Below are 23,426 nucleotides of genomic sequence, written 5' to 3' on the forward strand. Positions count from 1 at the left end.
GAGGCTTAAGGAGAATGTCATGGCCCAATCTTCCCGGCCCAAGAAGAGGAGAAGGATTAAGGAGAATGTCACGGCCCAATCTTCCTGGCCCAAGAAGAGGAGGAGGCTTAAGCCCTCTTAAGCTCAACCTAAGGAATATTCTAGCTAGAAGACAGATTCTTGATTAGCGCATCACTAATTGACAGTTAAAAGGCATGTCCTTGATTAGTGCATCACTAATTGAAAGTTAAAAGGCATGTCTTTGATTAGTGCATCACTAATTGATAGTTAAAAGAAATGTCCTTGATTAGTGCATCACTGATTAACAATTATAAGGAATCCCTAAATTAGTGTGTCATTAATGTAATAGCTAGAATTAGTCTTATAAATACATGTGAGGTATTATATTGTAAATCACCAAGTATTCAAGTGATATAATATTATTCTTTATAAGAGTTTACTCTCTCTTTAGAATTCTTGTATCAATTCTATTAAACGTCGAGTGTTGCGACGAGTAAGGCTGACTAGTTACTCGTTCTTGCGAAGATCGTAACTAGTGTCGCACGGATCGTCAGTGAAAAGACTGAGCCCGTGACAATTGGTATCAGAGCTGAAATGATGAAGAGATCGGATGAAAGTTCAAATGTCATGGACGAAGTAGAGAATCTTCCCCACGGGACCGGAGAATATGGTAGGAACTCTTGCAAAGCTCAGACGGGAGGATCCAAAGCTACCAAATAAAGAGAGAGATCAAGAGACGCTATCGTTGACATTATCGTCAAGTTAGAGAAGATAGAACTCACTGTGGCATACGAACAAGATAATGCTAAGGACCTAGAGGAACGCATTGCTGAGCTTGAGAAGGAGAGAGACAAGCTCCGAGAAGGAATGCAAGGTGCCTTGAATGAGGGCTTGTTCAAATTTCAAGAGCAAACTCAGATCGTGGAGAAGACCCTCCTTGGTGAAATCAGTACCTTGACCGATAAACTCGATGTAATGTCATCTAAATTAAAATCCACCGAAGAGGATGTGGCGTTACTCAAGAAGGCGGTTGCGTAAGAGTGAGGGCGCGCGCCTGTAGGAGTCCTCAATTCGATAAGAATAGACGTTCTAAGGCCTAAAACGTATTTAAGTGAGAGGAATGCGAAAGAGATCAACAACTTCTTATGGAGTCTGGACCAGTATTTCAAAACACTCGGCCTAGTAGAAGAGGCGAGGAAGATAGATACTGCCACGACATACCTGGAAGACATCGCAATGTTGTGGTGGAGGAGAAGAAGTAGTGACATAGAAAGAGGTCTATATTCTATCAATACTTGGGGTGAGTTCAAGGAGGAACTTAAGAGACAGTTCTATCCTAAAAATGTCATTCGAGAAGTAAGGGCCAAGTTATGACAGCTCTCACATAAAGGGAGTATCAAGGAGTATGTCAAGGAGTTCATTGCTACTCTTCTTGAAATTCCAAACTATTCAGATAACGAAGCCTTGTTCGCCTTCACTGATGGTCTACAAATGTGGGCGAAGCTAGAGTTGGAACGACGTGGTGTCCAAGATCTAAACACCTCTATTGTCGTGGCTGAATCACTTGTCGAAATGAGAAGGCAAGAGAAACCAAAGTCGATCTATGAGAGGAATGACAAGGAGGAAAATGGTGGAAACCATATCTACAACAATGAAGACCCAGTTGAGTCTACCAAACCTAATGGTAGAGAAGATCGGGATGAGAAATGTGGAGAGAAACCTCGAATAAAATGTTTCTTTTGTGAAGGGCGCACAAAGCAAGGGAGTTTCCAATGAAGAACGAACTATTAACATTGATGGAGGAGCAAGAACGACTTCACGATGAAGCTCGATTGGGGTCGTTAAACCTAATTCGTGTCGTTACAGCAAAGTTTGATGAGTCAAAGTCCGCAAAGAAAGGACGACTATTTGTGGAAACTAAAGTAAGAAACCACATGGTTAAAGCTTTGTTGGATACGGGAGCCAACAATAATTTTCTAAGGGTAAAGGAGGCGGGAAGATTGGGAATCCGGTACACTAAGGAGAAAATGTGGCTTAAAACAGTCAACTCGGCACCAAGTGCAACTAATGGAGTTGCTCGTAATGTACGGATCAACTTGGGGGAGTGGACTGGCCTTCTGAATTTCTCCATTATTGACATGGGCGACTACAAAATGGTTCTCGACATAGAGTTCCTAGACAAGGTAAATGCCTTCCTACTCCCTTTTGCCAATACGATGTACATTTTAGAGCAAGGCAATACTTGTACAATACCTTTAACACGAGAGGGCAAGAGAGAAACTAGGCACCTATCTGCCATGCAACTCTCAAAAGGTGCGAAGAAGACTCACCCATCATCTTTTTCACCGTGAAAGAAGATGAGAAAATTGCGTCTAAAGAGAAGATATCTCCAGAAGTTACAATTGTCCTAGAGGAAGGCCATGATGTAATGTCCGCTGGATTATCAGATAAACCCCACCATAAGAGAGAGGTGGATCACAGAGAAGAGTTAGTCAAATGTACTAAACCATCGGCGGCGATTCTTTATCGCGTGAAATCTCCCAAATTGGAGGAATTGAAGAGGCAATCGGAGGATTTTCCCTTCAAGAAAGAGAAGTGCGTGTTAGGATTTGTATCTCCCAAATCCTATCAGCTTGAAAACAATCTGTAAAAACACAAGAAAGAAGAACACAAGAACACACAGATTTATAGTGGTTCACTCAAATTGAGCTACATCCACTTCAGCCACCACCAGATTTACTATGAAGAAGAAGAAGGAATACAGAGTTTTTGCCTCACACTTTATCTCTCTAGAATTCTGTCACACAAATGTAAACCCTTAATAATCACATATTTATAGGGTAAACATTCAGGTAATAAACTTAAATAACTTTGGTCAGGCCCAAGCCCAAAACCAAAAAAAGAAAACCCAATAAACTCTAATTAACAATGTAGAGTTTATTATAAGTGTAGGCTCCATAACTCAACAATCTCCCACTTGGAGACTAACTTCATCATCTCTCGATCGATAATGGCTTTCCATTCGGTTTCTTAACGAAGAAGACCAACTGAAGTTGCACACAACTTCAGTTTCTCATTTGTCACAGCTTTCGTCAACATATCAGCTGGATTCTCACTCCCGGGAATCTTCTCAAGAGCTAATACTCCATCTTCTAAAGCTGACCGGATGAAATGATAACGAACCTGTATATGCTTCGTTCTACCATGATAAACAGGATTCTTTGCCAAATGAATGGCACTCTGACTGTCGCATCGCAACACACTTTCCTCGTAGTCTTGACCCAATTCTCGCAAAAAATGTTGTAACCACATCATCTCCTTAGCAGCTTCTGTCACAGCAACATACTCTGCTTCACAACTTGAAAGAGCAACAATCTTCTGCAATTTTCATACCCAACTGATTGCAGTACCTCCCAGAGTATAAATGTACCCTGTTGTGCTCTTCCTACTATCAACATCACCACCATTGTCAGCATCAACATATCCTTCTAAACCCATATTAGACTTTCGAAAACACAAAGCGAGACCCGTACTTCCTCTTAGGTATCGTAGTATCCACTTTACTGCTTCCCAATGTTGTCTACCCGGGTTGCTCATGAATCTGCTAACAACTCCCACTGCATGTGCTATGTCTGGTCTTGTGCAAACCATCGCATACATAATACAACCAATGGCAGAGGCATACGGAATAGTGGCCATGTAATTTTTCTCCTCCTCTGTTGAAGGCGACTGATCTTTAGATAGTCTGAAGTGACTAGCTAAGGGGGTAGTAACTGGTTTTGCATCATATAAGTTGAACCTGCTAAGAACTTTCTTCACATATTCTTCTTGTGAAAGCTTGAGAACTTCTTCATCCCTGAAAATTCTCATCCCAAGGATTTGTTTTGCAGCACCCAAATCTTTCATTGCAAACTTTTCAGACAACTCTTTCTTAAGCTTGTTAATCTCATACAAGCTTGCTCCAGCAATCAACATGTCATCAACGTAGAGAAGAAGAATAATGTACGATTTATCAAACCTCTTGATATAGCAGCAATGATCAGCTTCACACCTCAAAAAATTGTTACTTTTCATGAAGCTATCAAACTTCTTGTACCATTGCCTTGGAGCCTGTTTCAAACCATACAGACTCTTCTGAAGCTTACGCACAAGCTCATTTTTTCCTTTGATTTCAAATCCTTCTGGTTGTCGCATATAAATTTCTTCATCTAGATCACCATGAAGAAAAGCAGTTTTGACATCCATTTGTTGAAGATGAAGGTCTTCTTTCACAACCAAACTCAAAATAGTTCTAATTGTCATCAATTTAACTACTAGAGAGAAGATTTCATTGTAGTCAATACCTTATTTCTGTTGAAATCCTTTCACAACCAACCTTGCCTTGTACCTCATGGTTTTATCATGTTCTTCTTTAATCCTGAAGATCCATTTGTTGTGAAGTGCTTTCTTTCCCTTTGGTAGCTTAGTGAGCTCCCAAGTCTGATTCAACATCAAAGAGTCCATCTCATCTTTCATAGCAGACTCCCACTTAATCGATTCATCAGATTGTATTGCTTCCTCATAACATTCAGGTTCACCTCTATCTGTCAACAAGATATAGTTCAGAGATGGAGACCACCTCTCAACTGGTTTTCGATAACTTGATGATCTTCTCAACCGTATAACCGGTGTTTGCTGATTTACCTCTGGAGCCACATTCTCAATGATTTCATCTTCAACAACACATTGTTCTTCTTCGACAACCGGTATATATTCAGCTGAAAATTGTCTCAAATCGACCGTACCAGTCTCTTCCAACTTGGAATCACCATCTGATGTCTTCCCAACACAATCTTTGTAGAGAACCTGTTCATTGAAGATAACATTTCTTCTACGAATGATCTTCCGATTTTGATTATCCCAAAAACGATAACCAAACTCGATATCACCATAACCAATGACAAAATATTTATTAGACTTTGGATCAAGCTTGCTCCTATCACATTCATTAATATGAACATATGATAAACATCCAAACACTTTCAAATAAGAAAGGTTTACCTTTTTATTGCTCCAAGCTTCTTCAAGAATTCTGAATTCAAGAGGAACAGAGGGTCCCCTGTTTATCAAATAGGCAGCAGTATTAATAGCTTCTGCCCAGAAGGTTTTAGGCAGTCCTGCATGCAATCTCATGCTTTTAGCACGCTCGTTCAATGTTCGATTCATTCTTTCAGCTACTCCATTCTCTTGAGGCGTTCGGGGAACAATCTTCACCATACTGATCACATTCTCAGCACAATACTCTTTGAAATCTGAATTGATATATTCACCTCCGTTGTCGGATCTCAAGCACTTAACTTTCTGATTTGTTTCATTTTCAACCAAAGCCTTCCACTTCTTGAAAATAGCAAATACTTCAGACTTGTGCTTCATAAAGTAAACCCATACTTTTCTTGTTGAATCATCTATAAAAGTCACATAGTAGTATGATCCGCCAATAGAAGAAACATGTGCAGGTCCCCACACATCAGTGTGTACCAACTCTAGTCTTTCTTTCTTGAGCTCCTTCCCAGTTTTTAAGAAACTCACCCGTTTTTGTTTTCCAAGAATGCAGTTTTCACATAACTGATGTTCAACAGACTTCAGTTCTGGAATCTGTCCATTCTTCAAAATAATTTTCATTCCTTTTTCGCTCATATGGCCCAACCTGCAATGCCATAGCTCACTGTTCTTCGAGTCATCAATTACAGCAGCAACTGTTTCTCTACAAGTTGAAGTCGTGTATAATGTTCCAGTTTTGTGACCTCGAGCAACAACAATTGCTCCTTTAGTCACCTTCCATGCACCATTTCCACAACTGAAATTGTGACCTTCTTCATCAAGTTGTGTAACAGAGATCAAATTGCGCATTAAACCTGGAATGTGTCTCACCTTATTAATCTTCCAAACAGAACCATTTGCCATCTTCAATTTGATGTCACCAATGCCAACAATATCCAGTGGCTCACCATCTGCGAGATAAACTTTCCCACAGTTTCCAGCCACATAATTCTCCATTAATTCTTTGTGAGCAGTGGTGTGGAAAGACGCTCCTGAGTCCAAAACCCATGAATCTATCGGGCTATCAACAGACAGAAGTAACGCATCAGTGACAGATTCTGTAACAACATTGGCTGCATCATATTTATCATCACCGTTTTTCTTCGGTGCTTTGCAGTTCCTCTTCAGATGACCCTGTTTACCACAATTCCAGCACTCAAATGTCCTCCTAGACTTGGACTGACTCCTCCTTCTCCTTGACATAGATCTGCTATTACTTCGGTTGAAATTTCTATCATTACCTCTGCCCCTATTTTCCACATTCAGAGCAGAACCTTTGAATGTTTCACCAGAATCAATTTTACGAACCTCTTCAGCAAGAATACGATCTCTAACTTCAACAAATTTCAGTTTAGCATTTCCAACTGAATTACTAATTGCTGCCCTCATAGGTTCGCAACTATTTGGTAGAGATGCTAACAAAATCAGGGCACTAACTTCATCCCCAAAATCAATCTCAACAGATAGCAATTGATTCACAATTGTATTGAATTCATTCAAATGAGTAGTGACAGAAGTACCATCAACCATTCTTAAGTAAAAGAGTCTTTTCATTAAGTGTACCTTATTGTTAGCAGATGGTTTCTCATACATATCAGAAAGAGCTTTCATCAGACCCATGGTGGTCTTCTCCTTTGCTACATTGTGAGCAACTGTCTTGGCTAACGTCAATCGGACAACTCCCAAAACCTGTCTATCAAGGAGTTTCCATTCAGCTTCATCCATCTTCTCTGGTTTCTCACTCAAAGGAACATGAAGCTTCTTTCCATAGAGATAATCTTCAATCTGCATTCTCCAGAAGGCATAATCTGTTCCATCAAATCTTCCAATTCCATGTCCTATACTGTTCTCACTTGCCATTGTTTCCAATGCTCAGATCTAGACTAGCTGCTCTGATACCAGTTGTTAGGATTTGTATCTCCCAAATCCTATCAGCTTGAAAACAATCTGTAAAAACACAAGAAAGAAGAACACAAGAACACACAGATTTATAGTGGTTCACTCAAATTGAGCTACATCAGCCACCACCAGATTTACTATGAAGAAGAAGAAGGAATACAGAGTTTTTGCCTCACACTTTATCTCTCTAGAATTCTGTCACACAAATGTAAACCCTTAATAATCACATATTTATAGGGTAAACATTCAGGTAATAAACCTAAATAACTTTGGTCAGGCCCAAGCCCAAAACCAAAAAAAGAAAACCCAATAAACTCTAATTAACAATGTAGAGTTTATTATAAGTGTAGGCTCCATAACTCAACAGTGCGAAATAGCCAAGACCGCCAAAAGAATAAAGAAATGAGAGGATAAGAAGAGAAGACACTTAAAGTTCGGAGGAAACCAAGTGATAGTAAAACTTCCCCTCCATCAAGGGAGACGATTTTTCAAAGTTCACAAGGGGCTTGTGAGGCAATACGAAGGCTCTTTCTTAGAGAAGAAACGTGTTAGAAAGCTAGCATGTCGCTCAAAACTTCTATCATATGTGGAGTCATCATCCAGGCCTACAAGGAGTGCGCGACGAAGACGTCGCCTGATTGAGTGGGAGAGAATGTCACGGCCCAATCTTCCTGGCCCAAGAAGAGGAGGAAGCTTAAGGAGAATGTCACGGCCCAATCTTCCTGACCCAAGAAGAGGAGGCTTAAGGAGAATGTCACGACCCAATCTTTCTAGCCCAAGAAGAGGAGGAGGCTTAAGCCCGCTTAAGCTCAACCCAAGGAATATTCTAGCTAGAAGGAAGGTGCTTGATTAGCGCATCACTAATTGACAGTTAAAAGACATGTCATTGATTAGTGCATCACTAATTGATAGTTAAAAGGAATGTCCCTTATTAGTGCATCACTGATTGACAATGAGAAAGAATTCTTAAATTAGTGCATCATTAATTAACACTTATAAGGAATGCCCTAAATTAGTGTGTCATTAATGTAATAGCTAGAATTAGTCCTATAAATATATGTGAGGTATTACATTGTAAATCACCAAGTATTCAAGTGATATAATATTATTCTTTGTAAGAGTTACTCTCTCTCTCTAGATTTCTTGTGTCAATTTTATTAAACGTCGAGTGTTGCATCGAGTAAGGCTGACTAGTTACTCGTTCTTGCGAAAATCGTAACTAGTGCCGCACGGATCGTCAGTAAAAAGACTGAGCCCATGACAAAATGCACGGATAAGAATATATATAAAACATTATTTATCTATAAATAATTTAAATAAAATTAATATTATATATTCAAATCTAAAATTTAAAATTAGATTTAGTTTGTAAAATTAAGTTTAATCTTAAATTTAATATTAACATATATTTTATCCCCTTAGCACCCACTTAACTCCTTAATTGACCCTCATTTTGTGACTCACACTTTTTCATGTTCATTTTTTATCCCCTCGAAAAACCACCCACCAATTTTAGTCGATATAATATTAATAAAGGATATAATGATAAATTAAAAATTAAGTGATATAAAAAAAGTGTTATATTTAAGAGTACTAGTTACAATTTTATACCAAATACCTTATAAATTATATAAAAGTATAAATTTATATCAATAGTAAAATTTGAACAAACACCGTATAGAAACACTATTGATATAGTTTATACTATGTACTTACCTATAACAAAACAAAAATGTGCCTTAGGTGTAAATAAAAAATAATATTAAAATATTTTATAATTTTGAATAAAATAAAAGTGATATAAATTTTAAAACAATATCTATAAAGTTAAAACATTTTTTATAAAGATAATAAAATTTTAGTTATATATTATAAATTAATAAAATTATAAATATTTGAGATAATATAGGAGATAAATAATTTTCAAATATAAAATTAAATATTTTTTTAAAATAAAGGAAAAAAAATATTATAATTTTGAATAATTGAGATAAGATAGGAGATAGATAATTTTTAATTTAGATAAGATAGGAGATTAATATTAGTAGAAAATTTAAACAAAAATAATATAAGTGGTAATTCCCGCTTAAAATTCAAATAAATAGTGAATGTTTTATGATTTCTTGTTTCTATTTATGATTATTAATTGTTAGTTAAGAACTAGTTCACTCAATCATAATCATCGTTGTCGTTGAAGAAAAAAACAAAAAAAGAATCACTTGCAACAAATTGAATCAGTTAAACAGATCCGGGTATATTTTTTTTCTGTTACTTAATAATTATGTATGTGTATGAATAATAATTAATGTAATAAGTTTTTGAATTAATATGAAAAGGAATCTAAATAAATAAATATGTCGTCGGGGAAATCAACATTAATAATGGTGAAATCTGAAGAAGAAGAAAAAGAAGTTGGATTGAAAAAAGGAACATGGACAGAAGAAGAAGACGAAGTTCTAGCTGATTACATCCGTAAGCATGGGGAGGAGTCCAGCTGGAACACGGTTGAGAAGGAATCTGGACTCAACCGGTGCGCTAAATCATGCAGGTTAAGGTGGGTAAACCATTTAAGGCCCGAATTGAAGAAAGGTCCGTTAACCGCCAATGAAATAGGGACGATCGTTCTTCTTCATGCTAGGATCGGAAATAAATGGTCCCGCATAACAGAAAAGGTAATATATATATAATTAAGTTCTCTTGAATTCAAACTATAATAATAACTTGTTAATTATATAATTATATAATTCCTCTCAGATTCCTGGAAGAACAGATAACGATATTAAGAACTTTTGGAACACTCGAATCAAAAGTTGTGAGCGTCGTGGCCTACCACTTTATCCGCCTGAGGTAGTTCAAGAATTATTAAATGAAGAGAAGAACCAAATGAATATGGTACCTACTACTGTCAACTTCAACAACAATTATCCTTATCCTAGTAGTAGGATCAAATTCAACAACTATGACAACTTCAGCAGCAGCAGCAGCCCTTCTTCACTTCTTCTTAACTTTCCTCCTGCATTATCTTCTTCTTCTTATTATTATCCTAGGCCTCCTCCTCATGTTGCTTCTTCTTCTTCAAATCATCAATCACTTCAATTAATTCAGCCTCCTCCTATTGATCCTAATGCTTTCTCTTCATTTCGACCATCGCCAAAGCTGATGATTGACGGTTTTGGAAACAATACTAGTACTAATCATCATCTTCCTTCCTATTCTTACCATGCTTTCCAGCAGGTAGCTCAGAATTCAGGCCTCCAATCATTCCAATTACCGCCGCCTAGTAGTACTGTTGCTGCTGCTCATAATATGTTCTCTTCATTTCAACATCTACCTAATCTCAATGATCATCATAACTCATTATACTTCCATTCATTCCAATTTGCGCCTCCTTCATCTTCTTATGCTGCTGCTGCTACTACTCGGGTGCCTCATAATTCATTTCAATTTGGGCCACATCATAATCTTCCTTCATCTTCTAATGCTGATGCTGCTGCTGCTGCTGATGCTTTTCCAGTGGATCGTAATCATCCAGACCTCCTCCCTTCATTCCAGTATAAGCCTCCTAGTCCTATTGTTGACGACAATAGTTTCTCTTCATTACAGCAACCACTTGATCAGATTATTGAAAATATTGATCATGGTCTTACTTCCTCTTCTAATGATCCTTTTGAGATGGCTCCTATTGTTGACAATACTTTGTCTTCATTAAATCAACCACTTCATCAAAATTTGCCATCATCATCTTCTCAGAATTATTTTCCAGAGCTCCCTTCAATCCAACCTCAAGATCCTTTTCATTTGCCACAAATCGAGAATCTTTCCCAATCACCCGCAACCCAAAATCTACAGTCAAATTGTATGCCTAGTCGAAAGAGAACCCACGATGATCAAATGTCAACTTCACAAGAGGAGCATGCATTATTGGGAAAGAACTATTCTAGAGATACATCAAATATGTCAATTAGGGGTGAGTGGTTTTTTCTTTAGTTTATTTTTATTTACCTATTTATTATGGCGTTAAATTTTATATTAATTTGTTACTTCTTTGCGTAGAAAAAATCTCAAACGAAGAATTACTCGACTCTTTTGCTTTTGGTCATAACTCGGTTCTAAATGAAGACGACAAGATGAGGTCTCCGTTTTTCTCTAAATATCTCATGAATCCGAGAAAACATTGGAGTGGATTGTGATAATTATGATATAGTTTTTAGATAATTGTAGTTTCTTTTGACTTTTTAATTTGGAGGAATGTTCCATTCTCGTGGTAGAACTATACATAAACATATTCTAATTTGTTTTTTAATTTTTGAATGTTAAGCTTGAAGTTAAAGACTTTATTTGATACATGTGTATCTTACAATTAGCATGGAAGTTTTTTAATTGAAGCTATTGTATATTGATGTTTTTTGGATTTAGTATTATTATTTTGTTTTGGTTTAAGAGTTAAATTGTTTCAAATAATTTCAACTCAATAATTTATTTTTTCTATCATGTGAATCATTGATCCTTTAATCTATTAGTTCAAATATTTTTTTTTTATCATTATATACTCTTTATAAATGTCCACTTTTTATTTATTTATATTAAACAAAAGTATGAATATCAATCATAGTCTTAGTCAATTGAGTTGGTAAGTTTATCAATCAAACTAATAAAACATAAGCTACATTTAACTAACTATCCATGGCCAAACGAAGCATGAGCGAATCCAACCCTGTTCATATAGACTTCAACTTCCTCCGAAGCTCAACCTGCCGCGATGACAAAACTTCTCGAAAAATATGAGTTCATTCCAAAAACAGAAGTTTGACTACAATTAACCAAATTAGTTAAGCGACCTACCAAAATGACCGTAAAGACATAAGGATTAGTATGAGAATGAAGAGAGGATTGCGAATTTTTCCCATAAAGTTATTTGGAGGAATAACATTGAAATTTTAATTCTAAATTTACAATAATTGATATTGAATTACAATTAAATTCATAGGTTTGAAAAACTATATAATTATAATTCAATTCTAATTTTTATGTTTAAAAAATAATATTATAAAAATAATATACTATTAGGAGGATATCTGACAAAAATGTAAGTAAAATTTTATAATGTTAATGACTATACAAATGTCATGTATTTATAAAATTATTTCTAAATAATATGAATTAATGAATAAAGAAATGTTGTCCTAACTAGAATTAGGTTAAACAATAATATTGTTATTAATAGATTTATATATGTGTTGAAAAAAAGAGAATTTTTCGTAATAAAAATCTTTAACTTTAAAGTTAGTTAATGACCTAATTAACAATTTATTATAAAAAAAAATAATTAGTCCAAACATATTTCTAAAAAATTATGAGATTAGAGATTCGCTACTTAATTATCAAAATATAGTTAACATATTATAATGACTCTTGAATAAATATATTTACCATTTTTGCTGCCACTTGAGAGAATGACACACTCCCTGCATGATGTGTCATTCAAAGATTCTTCCTATTTTGTGAATTCTGCTCACTTCTTACCTATTTTTGAAAACATCAGTTAATACTTAATTATATTATAAACAAGGATGTAAAAAATTTTAGAATTTAAAGATTCACTCAAAAATCGTCTCGGAGAAAGTGACGATCCAAAATGTAATTTCAATCATCTTTCGTATATTCATTTGGTTTGTGTGCTTTGATAGCTGCTATATCCCCATCATGAGCTTTAACATGATTCCGGTTGATATCACATTTATACTTATCTCAAACCACCTTAACATGTTCCATTATATGTTTCCAATAATACTCAATATGTTCCGGCACTACCTCAAAACGATTCTGCAAAGACACGAGATTAATTATTATTATGTATTAGAGAATGAAAGTTAATGCAATAAGATATTAACACTTACCGTTACCGACTTCCAAAGATGCTCTATGTCGATGGAGCTCAAGTCTGACCAATGCAGCAAATGATGTGATATCACAGTCGGGTCCCGAACCACGATCCCAATATGTCTGCACCATGACGTGCCGTTGTTGCAACACAGTCTCCCATTTGGCAAGAATTCTATTGTTATTTTCTCACCCGGGCTCAACTTCGAGAGGGTCGTGTTCTTATTTTTATCCCGACACTTTCTCTTTGATGTAGAACCTACAAAAGAATTATACAACATTAGTAAATAAATTTTTATATTCAAAGATTATAACTTATACCTTCAGGCTGGGAGGATGATGTTGTCATCATCTCAACCTCCGATAATGCCGGATTTACATGGTCGGGTGTGTCATCTGGATCATTAGAACCATCCGCCTCGAGGAGATCGTTTCTCCTCTGGAGATCGTTCTCCTCTAGAGATCGTCGATCTGCCCAAACATGCCCCTTTATGCTTCTGCACCTGTATGCCATAAGGCTTGCAATTCGCAATTAATGGTTGTACAAAAATATCAATCGCATCACCAGGACTCTTAGGATCGGGAATCAACATGGATAACTTAAAATTACTTGAGTACATGCATATCGTCGATGGTACATTGTAAGGTATTATAACAACCGACCAAATGATGTACGATTATTTTCTATTAATAAATGGTTGAAACTCATCACTAGACAAACAAATTCTTACGTTTCGGGGCTCTAAAGAGAAATCGGTGTAGTGTTCATCAAATGACTTCCAAGTCATAGAATCTGTAGGATGCCTCAAGAATTCGTCGTCTAGCTGACTATCTTTGTGTCATCTCATTAGTGGAGTCGTTTTTGAAGACATGTATAACATTTGCAACCTTGGTGTCAATGGAAAATAACGTAGCACCTTAGTTGGAATGTGTTTTCCATTCTGTTTTTCCGAACTGTACCACTTGACTTATCAATCTTCCATCTCAAGGTGCCACACACCTTACAACGTTGCAGATCATTATCCTGCTTACGGTAAAGCATACAATTATTATTACAGACGTCGATCTTTTCATATGTAAGACCGATAAATTTTTTACACTCATAATAAGAATTAGATAAATGAGAATTTACTAGTAAAATCTCATCTTTGAGCAAATTTAGCAATAGGTCGAATGATGTATTTGTCCATTGACCAATATTCTTAATATAAAGTAACTTCAATAATGTGGAAGCCTTTGAAATTCGAGAACCTTCATACAAAGGATGTTTTGAATCATTCAACAATTTATAGAATATTTTATCATCGTCAACCGGATCTTCAGAACTAGAATGTTGAATGTTGGGATACAAATCATTTAGAATATCTTCCATATACTAGTCATCAACATTATTATCAATATCATCAACTGTATTATCTTCTTTTATGATATTCTCGTTAACATCGTCTTCGTTATTTGATTCGTCGTCAACATCACGCCGTCATCAACATCATCAACACCATCATCAACAATATCATTTGTGGAGCTCCTTTCACTATAAAAACACCAAAAATCGTAGTCCATTCTCATACCGTATATAAATAGATGTGTATTCACAACATTAACACTCTCATAGTTTCGATTTGCACATTTAACGTAAGTACAAGCAATCTTTTCCCTCCCATTAGAGTATTGAGCAAAGTTTAGGAATTGTTCAACGTCTTTCATATATTGTGGATGATTTCGACGTATGAGCATCAAACTTTTGTCCGGAATTTTCATTTTCAAACGTCGATCAGATTTCTTAACACCAAATTAGGGTTATATTGAAAAAAGTATTAGAAATTAATTAATCTCAATCATTTTAAATGTTAAGATATTTTAAACTTAGTGGGAATAATTTAGTAACACAATTTAACTAAATAAGGTATATATGGAGATTGTAATAAACATCATTTAACACATCAATAATGTCAATATTGTGTTACAAGAAAAACTTACATCTTATATAGTCCAAATACATATCAAAATTTTTAATATCTAACATATCTATAATAAAGACAAACATTTAATTTTATTTCTAACATATCTAATGAAGGGAAGAAAAATATATCTAATGTAAATTCCTAAATCAATGTAAATCTAGTAGGCATGCAAACAATATATCTAATGAAGGCAGGCAAACATCAATGTTCATAGTCTGGAAAGACCCTTAATTTGGTTTCAACATCAAGGAATCGAGTATAATTTCAATTAATAAATATAAATGAATTGGGGAGTACCTGAAATTGGAAAGCTGGCGAGGAATCGACCTGGAATCGGGAAGCTGGCGATGAATCAACTTGGAATCAAATAACCCCAATTACAAACACAAAATGACCAAGATCTTCTCTAAGAAAGTGTCTACAAGTAGAATTTATGTGCATATTCAACTAACCTTAAATAAACACTACCAAATTACAGCTTACAGCTACAATATTAAAGCTAATAAATTATAGCAACAAATTGAACATTTAAGCTGCATATTCAACAGTAGTTGTAAATAAACACTCAAGCTTAAATAAACACAAAATGACCAACAAATTGAACATTTAAGGTGTAAATAAACACTCAAGCTTAACAATAGATCCCAATTTAAGTGTTTCAATCAATAAGAAGAAGGGGAGAACTTATAACCTTTACGGCAATATCCAGGGAATCAACAGCAGCATCGACGCGTTTGACAATAACAATGGGAGAATCAACGACAGCAACAATCTGGGACGGAAAGAGGCGCGCGATGGAACAAGTCTGTTCGATTCTGGACGGCGACGATGACGGAATCTGGACGGCAACGGAATCAGGCAGTTCGCAGAATTTGGACGGCGACGATGACGGAATTTGGACGGCGACGGAATTAGGCGTGCGCACGGTTCACGGATGTTGGATCGGTGCCAGAAGTGAGAAAGAAGAAATAAGAAATAAAGAATCGATTTAGGGTTAAATTAAATATATTTACGAGGGTGTTAAGGTTCCTTCGGAAAAATTATTAATTACAACCTCAGCGAGAGCAGAAATCAAAAGTTCTCGGAAATAACAGTTATCAGCGAGAACTATGTAAAGCCCTCGGTGACTTATTTAAATTTTAGCAAGCTCTTGGTGACTTCTTTATTTCCGAAAGCTTTTGATAGCTCTCGGTTATCATCCTCGGTAATTATCACACTTCTATTAGTGTACATTCAATCCATTTGTTTTGTGTTATTCATCATAGAAGTCCCATGGAAGATCCATAACCTAATAATTATAAACAATACAAGTTTGAATACATTGAGATAATTTATGAAACAAGTCACCCTATCAGGGACATCCGGATTTGTAAACATAAACAAACAAATTAACCTATATAATTTGTCTATTCATGTTTCATTTTCCAACTTTAAACATAAATTAATGGACAATAAAACAACACTACTATAATTAAATTAAAATTAAACAGCATTTAGAATCCAACTTCTTCTTTTTTAAACATTATTACTTTTTTTCTTTTTCTTACTACATTTTTTTCTATGTCCAACAAACTGCAATAGGACTTCCGACCACAATCTTCTCGACCGACCACACAATTCTTTCAAACGCCGCGCTATTCGACAACGCCGAATTGTTCACGATAAATGTTACTGTATATGATTTCTGTACGCACATTTTTACGTCTCGGGATTTCGGATCTCCTTAGATGTTTTGGGCACGGCCTAACTCTAAATGTTTATTTTAGAGTCGCCACCATAGCTTGTTTCCTAAAGAAATTAGGAAAAAAATTAGAGTATTTTGATTAAAGGTAGGATGCCTGGTTACCTTTAGGAAAGAGTTTTGACGGTATATCCCATACACCTGTCCTAAAATGTTGGTTATTGAGACGTGAATGGTTATTACACTTATTTGATGTTCGGAATTTTGTGTTGTTTGTCTAGAGTTTTGAACTTGTGTGTCTATCCAAGGGACTATGCTTATTTTGGTTCTAAAAATTGTTATAAGAAGTTCATATGTAATAGACAAGGCTGAAAGTGGAAGCAATAGACGAAAACTAATAAAATAAGGATACACAAACGGAAAAAAATTCAAATTCGCTCGAATGTGAATTTCTGTGCACGAGATTTTTGAGGATAATATTAAGAACATATAGGAATATTGTTCTTTTTAATTTTTAGAGTTGTAGTATTTTATTTATGATACTACCAAGTAAGGGATTTTTCAAATATGTCCTAAATTATTTTGTGTTAGTCAAGAATATGTTTAAAAGGTAGGAATTTTTTTTGTGATTTTTGGAATTATAAAACTCAAGTTAAGGCACCATAAAGTTAAAAAAAAAATTTAAACATATCCTACAAATTATGTGAAATTTTATTTTAGTCAAAAATAATAATTTTAACAATTTAATATTTTTTGGAATTTTTCTAAATTAAATTAATTTAGAGGTAAATTAATTAGAGAAGTTGATTGGTTGACATTAGGGATTTTAAATTAAAAATGGAATTTAAAATTCGGGTTTGAAATCGGGCGAAGCAATTGTCTGGGTCGAAATGGAGTAGTCAGAAGGCTTGAGATTTAACCCACCTCTAATATTCTAAGCTTGGACTCGGTAAAGTCGTAAAAAAATTGTGCAGGATTTTTAAGGATGACCAAATTTGAAAACTTTGTGAGAATGAATCAATTTTAGGTAATTGAAAATTAAGTTTTTAAAAGCGAAACTTTATAAACGACTCCATAACTTACTAGTATAGAATCTATGAGATCTTATGATATTTAATGGGAAGTCGACATAAGTCTATTTAGAGTTTTTTCAATTTTTAACAAATTCAAAACTACATAGTTCTCGCCAAACTTTTATAAAATTAAAAAACAAATAATGCGCATGCATGCACGCCATATTTAGAGATTCATTCGAGTTTGGCTAACTAAGTCTCAAAACGCCTTTTGGTCTCTACTAATTCAGTATTGTCTTTTAAAATATAATTTACTTTTTACTTTTTATATTTTTAATTTTTCATGTATACATTAAATCTAAGCGTGATATTATCCACTTTGATGTGAATCTTTTGTATTTGTACAGAAAAATGAAATAAAGTAAAAGTAAAAAATTAAAGAATATAAAGTAGGAAAATAAATCCTCATATAATATTATCATAAGTGTTAAGGTGACTAAAAGTTAATAAATCTCATATTTAAAGTTATTCTAAGTCTACTATGTTTTTAAGGATTTCGGTGAGTTTTATATTTAAGGATAAATATTTTAGAGTTCAAACAAATTTATGAAGAGATTTTTATCTTCTCAATTTCTTAAGTTTTTGATTTTTTATGTTTTAATTTTTGTATTTTTGATTTTAAAGGTTTTATATTTTTGTAGTTTGATTTTAATTTTAGAGTTATTGATGCTGTGTTTTAGGTTTTAATCTAACCTAAAATCAAGAAAATCATAAATTTACATCATGCAAAAACCAAAACGAAACTTAAGACTAAACAAAATAAACGAAAATAAAAGCCAAAAAGAGAAAAAATGGGTCTCAAGCGTCGGGAAAATTAGCTAGAAGCAAGGGAGAACTGTCGGATGGTGAGCAGCAGCTGGAAAACTCGGTCGGAAGCGTCGACGACTCGACAAACCTAGCCATGAGGAGCATCTCTCGGTCGGATAAGAACGGAAGCAGGCGTGCGAAAAGAGCATCGCTGAAGTATCGGGAACCCTTGAGTAAGCGTCAGGAAGTGTTGATGCTTCCTCCTCTCGCGCAGCAGCCGCCATCGTGGGAATCATCGGTCGTATGTGTCGGAAATCTTAGCCAGCAGCAGCCAACTCCAAGCATCTGGTTAGTTTTCTCGGTCGGCCGCGTGCAACGCAACGGGAGAGGAAGAAGCATCGGCTCTCGGCGACAATAGACTTGAAGAAGCGCCGGGGTAAAACTTGAACATGCGTCGCTACAACAAAAATTCGACTGTTCTTCCTATTTTTAACTAAATGGTAACCAAGAATGGCTCATAACTCAATTTTTTCTGAGCTAAAATGATAGTACTATAATATATTCACATAATATACAAGAAAATACAAGAATCAAAGCAATTAAAATCAAGAATGCACCAAAAACTCAAAATGAAGATTTTCGGTCAAATGTGATTTGTTTACTTCTAAATTCAATTATTTTAAGGTCGTTTTGTTTATCTTTAAACTTAAATCTTTTTAGACTCAAAAGCTCAAAATAAATTTTAAACACAATGAGCCCAAAAAGATTCAAGATTAAATCCAACTGACCGATCTTGATTTAAATGAATTTTGGGTTAGATGTTGTTAGTTTAGATTTAATTTTTGTTATTTTGATTTCATTTACATATTTTTACAATCAAGAACTTATTATTATTATATATAGACTTATAGTTTGAAGAGAGAAGAAACTATGTTGTTACCTCTTCAGCTATACATACGTGACCATTTATAATTCCAATCCTGGCATTAAGACGAACAATCGTCGACTCTATTTCTTCGGGGGGCTTTTATCGGACCAGGTCTTAGATGGTTGATCCATCGTAACCTACATGATTTCCCGCACCGATTGAGTCCAGATTCTTTCTCAATGGTGTTCCAGCTCGCGTCCTCCCCATGCTTACGAATGTAAGCAACTAAAACTTCATCTTCTTCTTGAGTCCACGTACCTTTTTACAATCCAAATTCTTCTTGTTCAGGTGAGTTAGATTTCCCAGTTGTTGATATTTAAATCACTTTTCATATTAATTCAAAAACTTATTACATTGATACGCACAGAATTAAGAAAAGAGAAAAACAGGGATAGAATATACAGGATCTTGATTCTTGATTGATTCAATTTACAAGCGATTCTTCTTGTTTTCATATTCATCCAAATCAAGATCCGGTATATGTAATAAGTTTTTGAATTATGCATGATTCATCTAATATGAAAAGGGGTTTATAAATATGTAAATCTAATTCACATGAACAAGAAGTTCTCGATTGAAAAAGGGAACGTGGACAGATGAAGAAGATAGAACTCTAGTTGATTACATTTGTAAGCATGGGGAAGTGAACTGGAACACCGTTGAGAAAGAATCTGGATTCAATCTCTGCATGAAATCATCGTGTAAGTTATGCTGGATAAATCATTTAAGACCTGATTTGAAGAAAGGTCCGATAACAGCCGCCGATGAAATAGAGACGATTGTTCTTTTTAATGCCAGTATTGCAAATAAATGGTCACGCATAGCTGAAGAGGTAACATAATTCTTCTTAACTTTCCTGCATTATCTTCTTCTTCTTATTATTATCCTAGGCATCCTGCTGCTGCTTCATCTTCTTTTCAGTTAGCTTGAAAATATTGATCATGGTTTTACTTCCTCTTCTAATGATCCTTTTGAGATGGGTCCTATTGTTGCCAATACTTTGTCTTCATTACAGCAACCACTTGATCAAAATTTGCCATCATCATTTTCTCAGAATTATTTTCCAGAGCTCCCTTCAATCCAATCTCAAGATCCTTTTCATTTCCCACCAATTCAGAATCAAGCAACCCAAAGTTTACAATCAAATTGTATGCCTACATCAAATCTCCAAGTTCTCAAGAGGATTGGGATGCATTATTGGGAAACAACTATTTTGGAGATACATCAACAATGTCGATTTGGGGTCAGTGATTTATTTATTTATTATGGTGTTAAATTTGATATTTGTTACTTCATTGTGTAGAAAAAAATTTAGACGGAGAATTACTCGACTCCTTTGTCTTTGGTCATAACTCGGTGCTAGACGGAGGGAAATATGTTTACGACTCTTCCAAATGAAGACGAGATGAGTTGTCCGATTTTGTGCCCGAAATATCTTATGTATGCGTGAAAATATTTGAAAGAATTATGACAATAAAGGCTATACCAAATTTTGATTTTAAATTTTATTTTTTTTGTTAATAGTAATTTCTTAGAGTCATTTGAAAACACTTTCTTATTAACCGTTCATAGGCCAACTCCAACCATTGTTGTCATGGTTTATACAATTTTAAGAGGATATGTGTTCTCGATGAATACAAAATGTTAAAAATAATAATAATTTGTTCATAATTGTTTAACTAATCTTAAAAAGTTATATATTTAATTTGTTGATTAACATGTTATTTTAATAAACCGTTATTTATATATAATTCAATAAAAATAAATATATATTTGAGTCGGATTGTGAGTTAACTCACTTATAAATTTGAAACGGTTAAATTTTAAAATATTATATATAAGTCTTAAACTTGTAATCTAACCATATAAATACAACACTTATTGAATAATAAAAAAAAATTATTTTAAATTCAAGATAAATTTTGATAAACGTACGACATTACTAACCATATAAATTTAACATTTAAACCATCTAAGTTAATAAAATTTAACATAAAATTTAATAAACAAATAATATTAGGTTTATATAATTTTAAACTTTTTATAAATCATTATAAAAGGGTGTGAAATGAATTTCAGGCTTGTTAATTTCTTGACCAAATTCTATCCACATAGAAAATAAAACGACATATGATATAGGGAAAATGATCACACAAGAACTCACACAACTATTGTCACGGACGGATGTAGTCTAGGGCCCAAGCTCATCCTATTATATATATACTCAATTTTTGTTGACATACATAATTCCATGAGAGAGAAAATGAGGTGAAGAAGGTAAGCTGGACAACCTATAAATTATTATTTTCTTTTGAGAAATGATAAACACAATAGATGAAGCACTTAATCCCAATTATTGGTGTAAAAAAATGTAGATTTCGAGACCCAAAAGGGTCGTTTCGGGACCCGAAAGGTGGTTTTGGAACCCGAAAGTATGGTTTCTGGACCAAATATGATAGTTTTGGAACCCAATAGGGTCGTTTCAGGACCCAAAAGGGTGGTTTCAGGACCCGAATGTATGGTTTCTGGATCAAGAAATGCAGGGTTTTGGGACCCTAAAGGGTTGTTTCGGGACCTAAAAGGGTTGTTTCGGGATCCTAGAGGGTGGTTTCGGGACCCGGAAGGGTGGTTTCAGGACCCTAAAGTGTGGTTTCGGGACCCGAAAGGGTATTTTCAGGACGTATTTCTTATGGTTACACTTATATTTTGCAATCACATTCCCAGTGTTGGAATGACATTTTTCTCCGAAGAACAACTTTTTTGAATTATACACATCATATGCCCACTTAACTGGATTCAGCATTACCAAGTTAGGGAGGAAAAATGTAGGTGGTAAGAGGAAATACTTCAGTATTGGTTGTGCCAAGAGTTTTATGAAAGAATTGAATGCCAAAAATATGTTCCATTAGCCTAGACCAATAACGAAGACAGATTATAAAGTAAAGATTAATGTTGTTGTTTGAAATGAAGGGGAATATGTGATAACAAGTATTTGTCTTGAGCACAACCATACATTAAGCCTAAGAGGATACGTCATGTTAGATCCTACAAAGTAATAGACGGAAATGTAAAGAGAATATTGGATACAAACGATGAAGCTGGAATAACTGTGGACAAAACATTTCAATCCCTTGTAGTGGAAGGTGGAGGATATGAAAACATGTCTTTCAATGAGAGAACATGTAGAAATTATGTTACAGAAGCACGAAGGTTGAGGTTAGAGAGTGGGGATGCTGAAGCACTCAGTAATTATTTCTTAAGAATGCAAATCAGGAATTCAAACTTCTTCTACCTTATTGATTTGGACGAGGAATCCCGAATTAAAAATGTGTTTTGGGCAGATAGTAGGTGCAGAGCTGCCTTTGAAGATTTCCACGATGTTATCTCTTTCGATACAACTTATTTGACAAATCGTTATGACATGTCGTACGCTCCGTTTGTTGGGGTTAATCATCATGGTCAATCCATTTTACTTGGATGTGGCTTATTGTCAAGTGAAGATTCAAATTCTTTCACTTGGTTGTTTAGAATTTTGTTGGAATGTATGGATGATAGACCTCCAAATGCCATAATCACAAACCAATGTCGATCCATGCCAATTGTAATTGAGAAGGTATTTCCTAAAACTCATCATCGATTTTGTTTGTGGCATATAATGAAGAAACTTCCTATAAAACTTGGAAGGAATACTGAATATCATCTAATAAAGAAGATGCTAAAAAACATAGTATACAACTCCATAAATATTCAAAAATGCGAAGAGGATTGGAATAGACTAATAGAATATTATCAACTGGAAGAATGTTTGGTTGAAATCTTTGTTTTTGGAAAGATCTAAATGGATACTTGTTTATGTGAAAGGACAATTTTGGGTCGGGATGTCAACATCTCAAAGGAGTGAAAGTATGAATGCCTTCTTTGATGACTACGTGCAGTCCAAAACATCCCTCAAACAATTCGTCGAGCAATATGATAGGGCTCAGTTGAGAAATATCGAGAGAAAAAAGAAATTGGATTTTCAATCGTTTAATTGTTTGATACCAACTGTCAGTGGATTTTCCGTTGAAAGGCAATATCAAACCTTCTACACTCCAGATATATTTAGATTAGTTCAAGAATAAGTTAGAGGGTTGATGTTGTGCGACATCTCAGTCATTGAAGAGGAAGGATCAGCT

The 23,426-nt window shown here is 34.8% G+C and overlaps 1 protein-coding gene across 1 annotated transcript; it reads left to right on the top strand.

The window, feature by feature from the left end:
• Positions 1 to 18,477: 18,477 nt before the first annotated feature.
• On the top strand, positions 18,478 to 20,092 carry LOC124929925 (transcription factor MYB102-like). Its single transcript, XM_047470303.1, has 2 exons — positions 18,478 to 18,671; positions 19,819 to 20,092. Exons 1-2 carry the CDS (start codon positions 18,478 to 18,480, stop codon positions 20,090 to 20,092), a joined length of 468 nt encoding a protein of 155 aa, XP_047326259.1.
• Positions 20,093 to 23,426: the final 3,334 nt, after the last annotated feature.

The sequence above is a fragment of the Impatiens glandulifera genome, chromosome 3 (assembly GCF_907164915.1).
Source record: "Impatiens glandulifera chromosome 3, dImpGla2.1, whole genome shotgun sequence".
Taxonomy (NCBI): domain Eukaryota; kingdom Viridiplantae; phylum Streptophyta; class Magnoliopsida; order Ericales; family Balsaminaceae; genus Impatiens; species Impatiens glandulifera.

Excerpts from the sequence above, each read along its gene's own strand:
- LOC124929925 (XM_047470303.1), top strand. The coding sequence starts at position 18,478 with ATGAGGAGCATCTCTCGGTCGGATAAGAACGGAAGCAGGCGTGCGAAA. Across the intron at positions 18,672-19,818 it reads CAGCCAACTCCAAGCATCTG|TTCTCGATTGAAAAAGGGAA; the intron begins GTTAGTTTTCTC and ends ATGAACAAGAAG.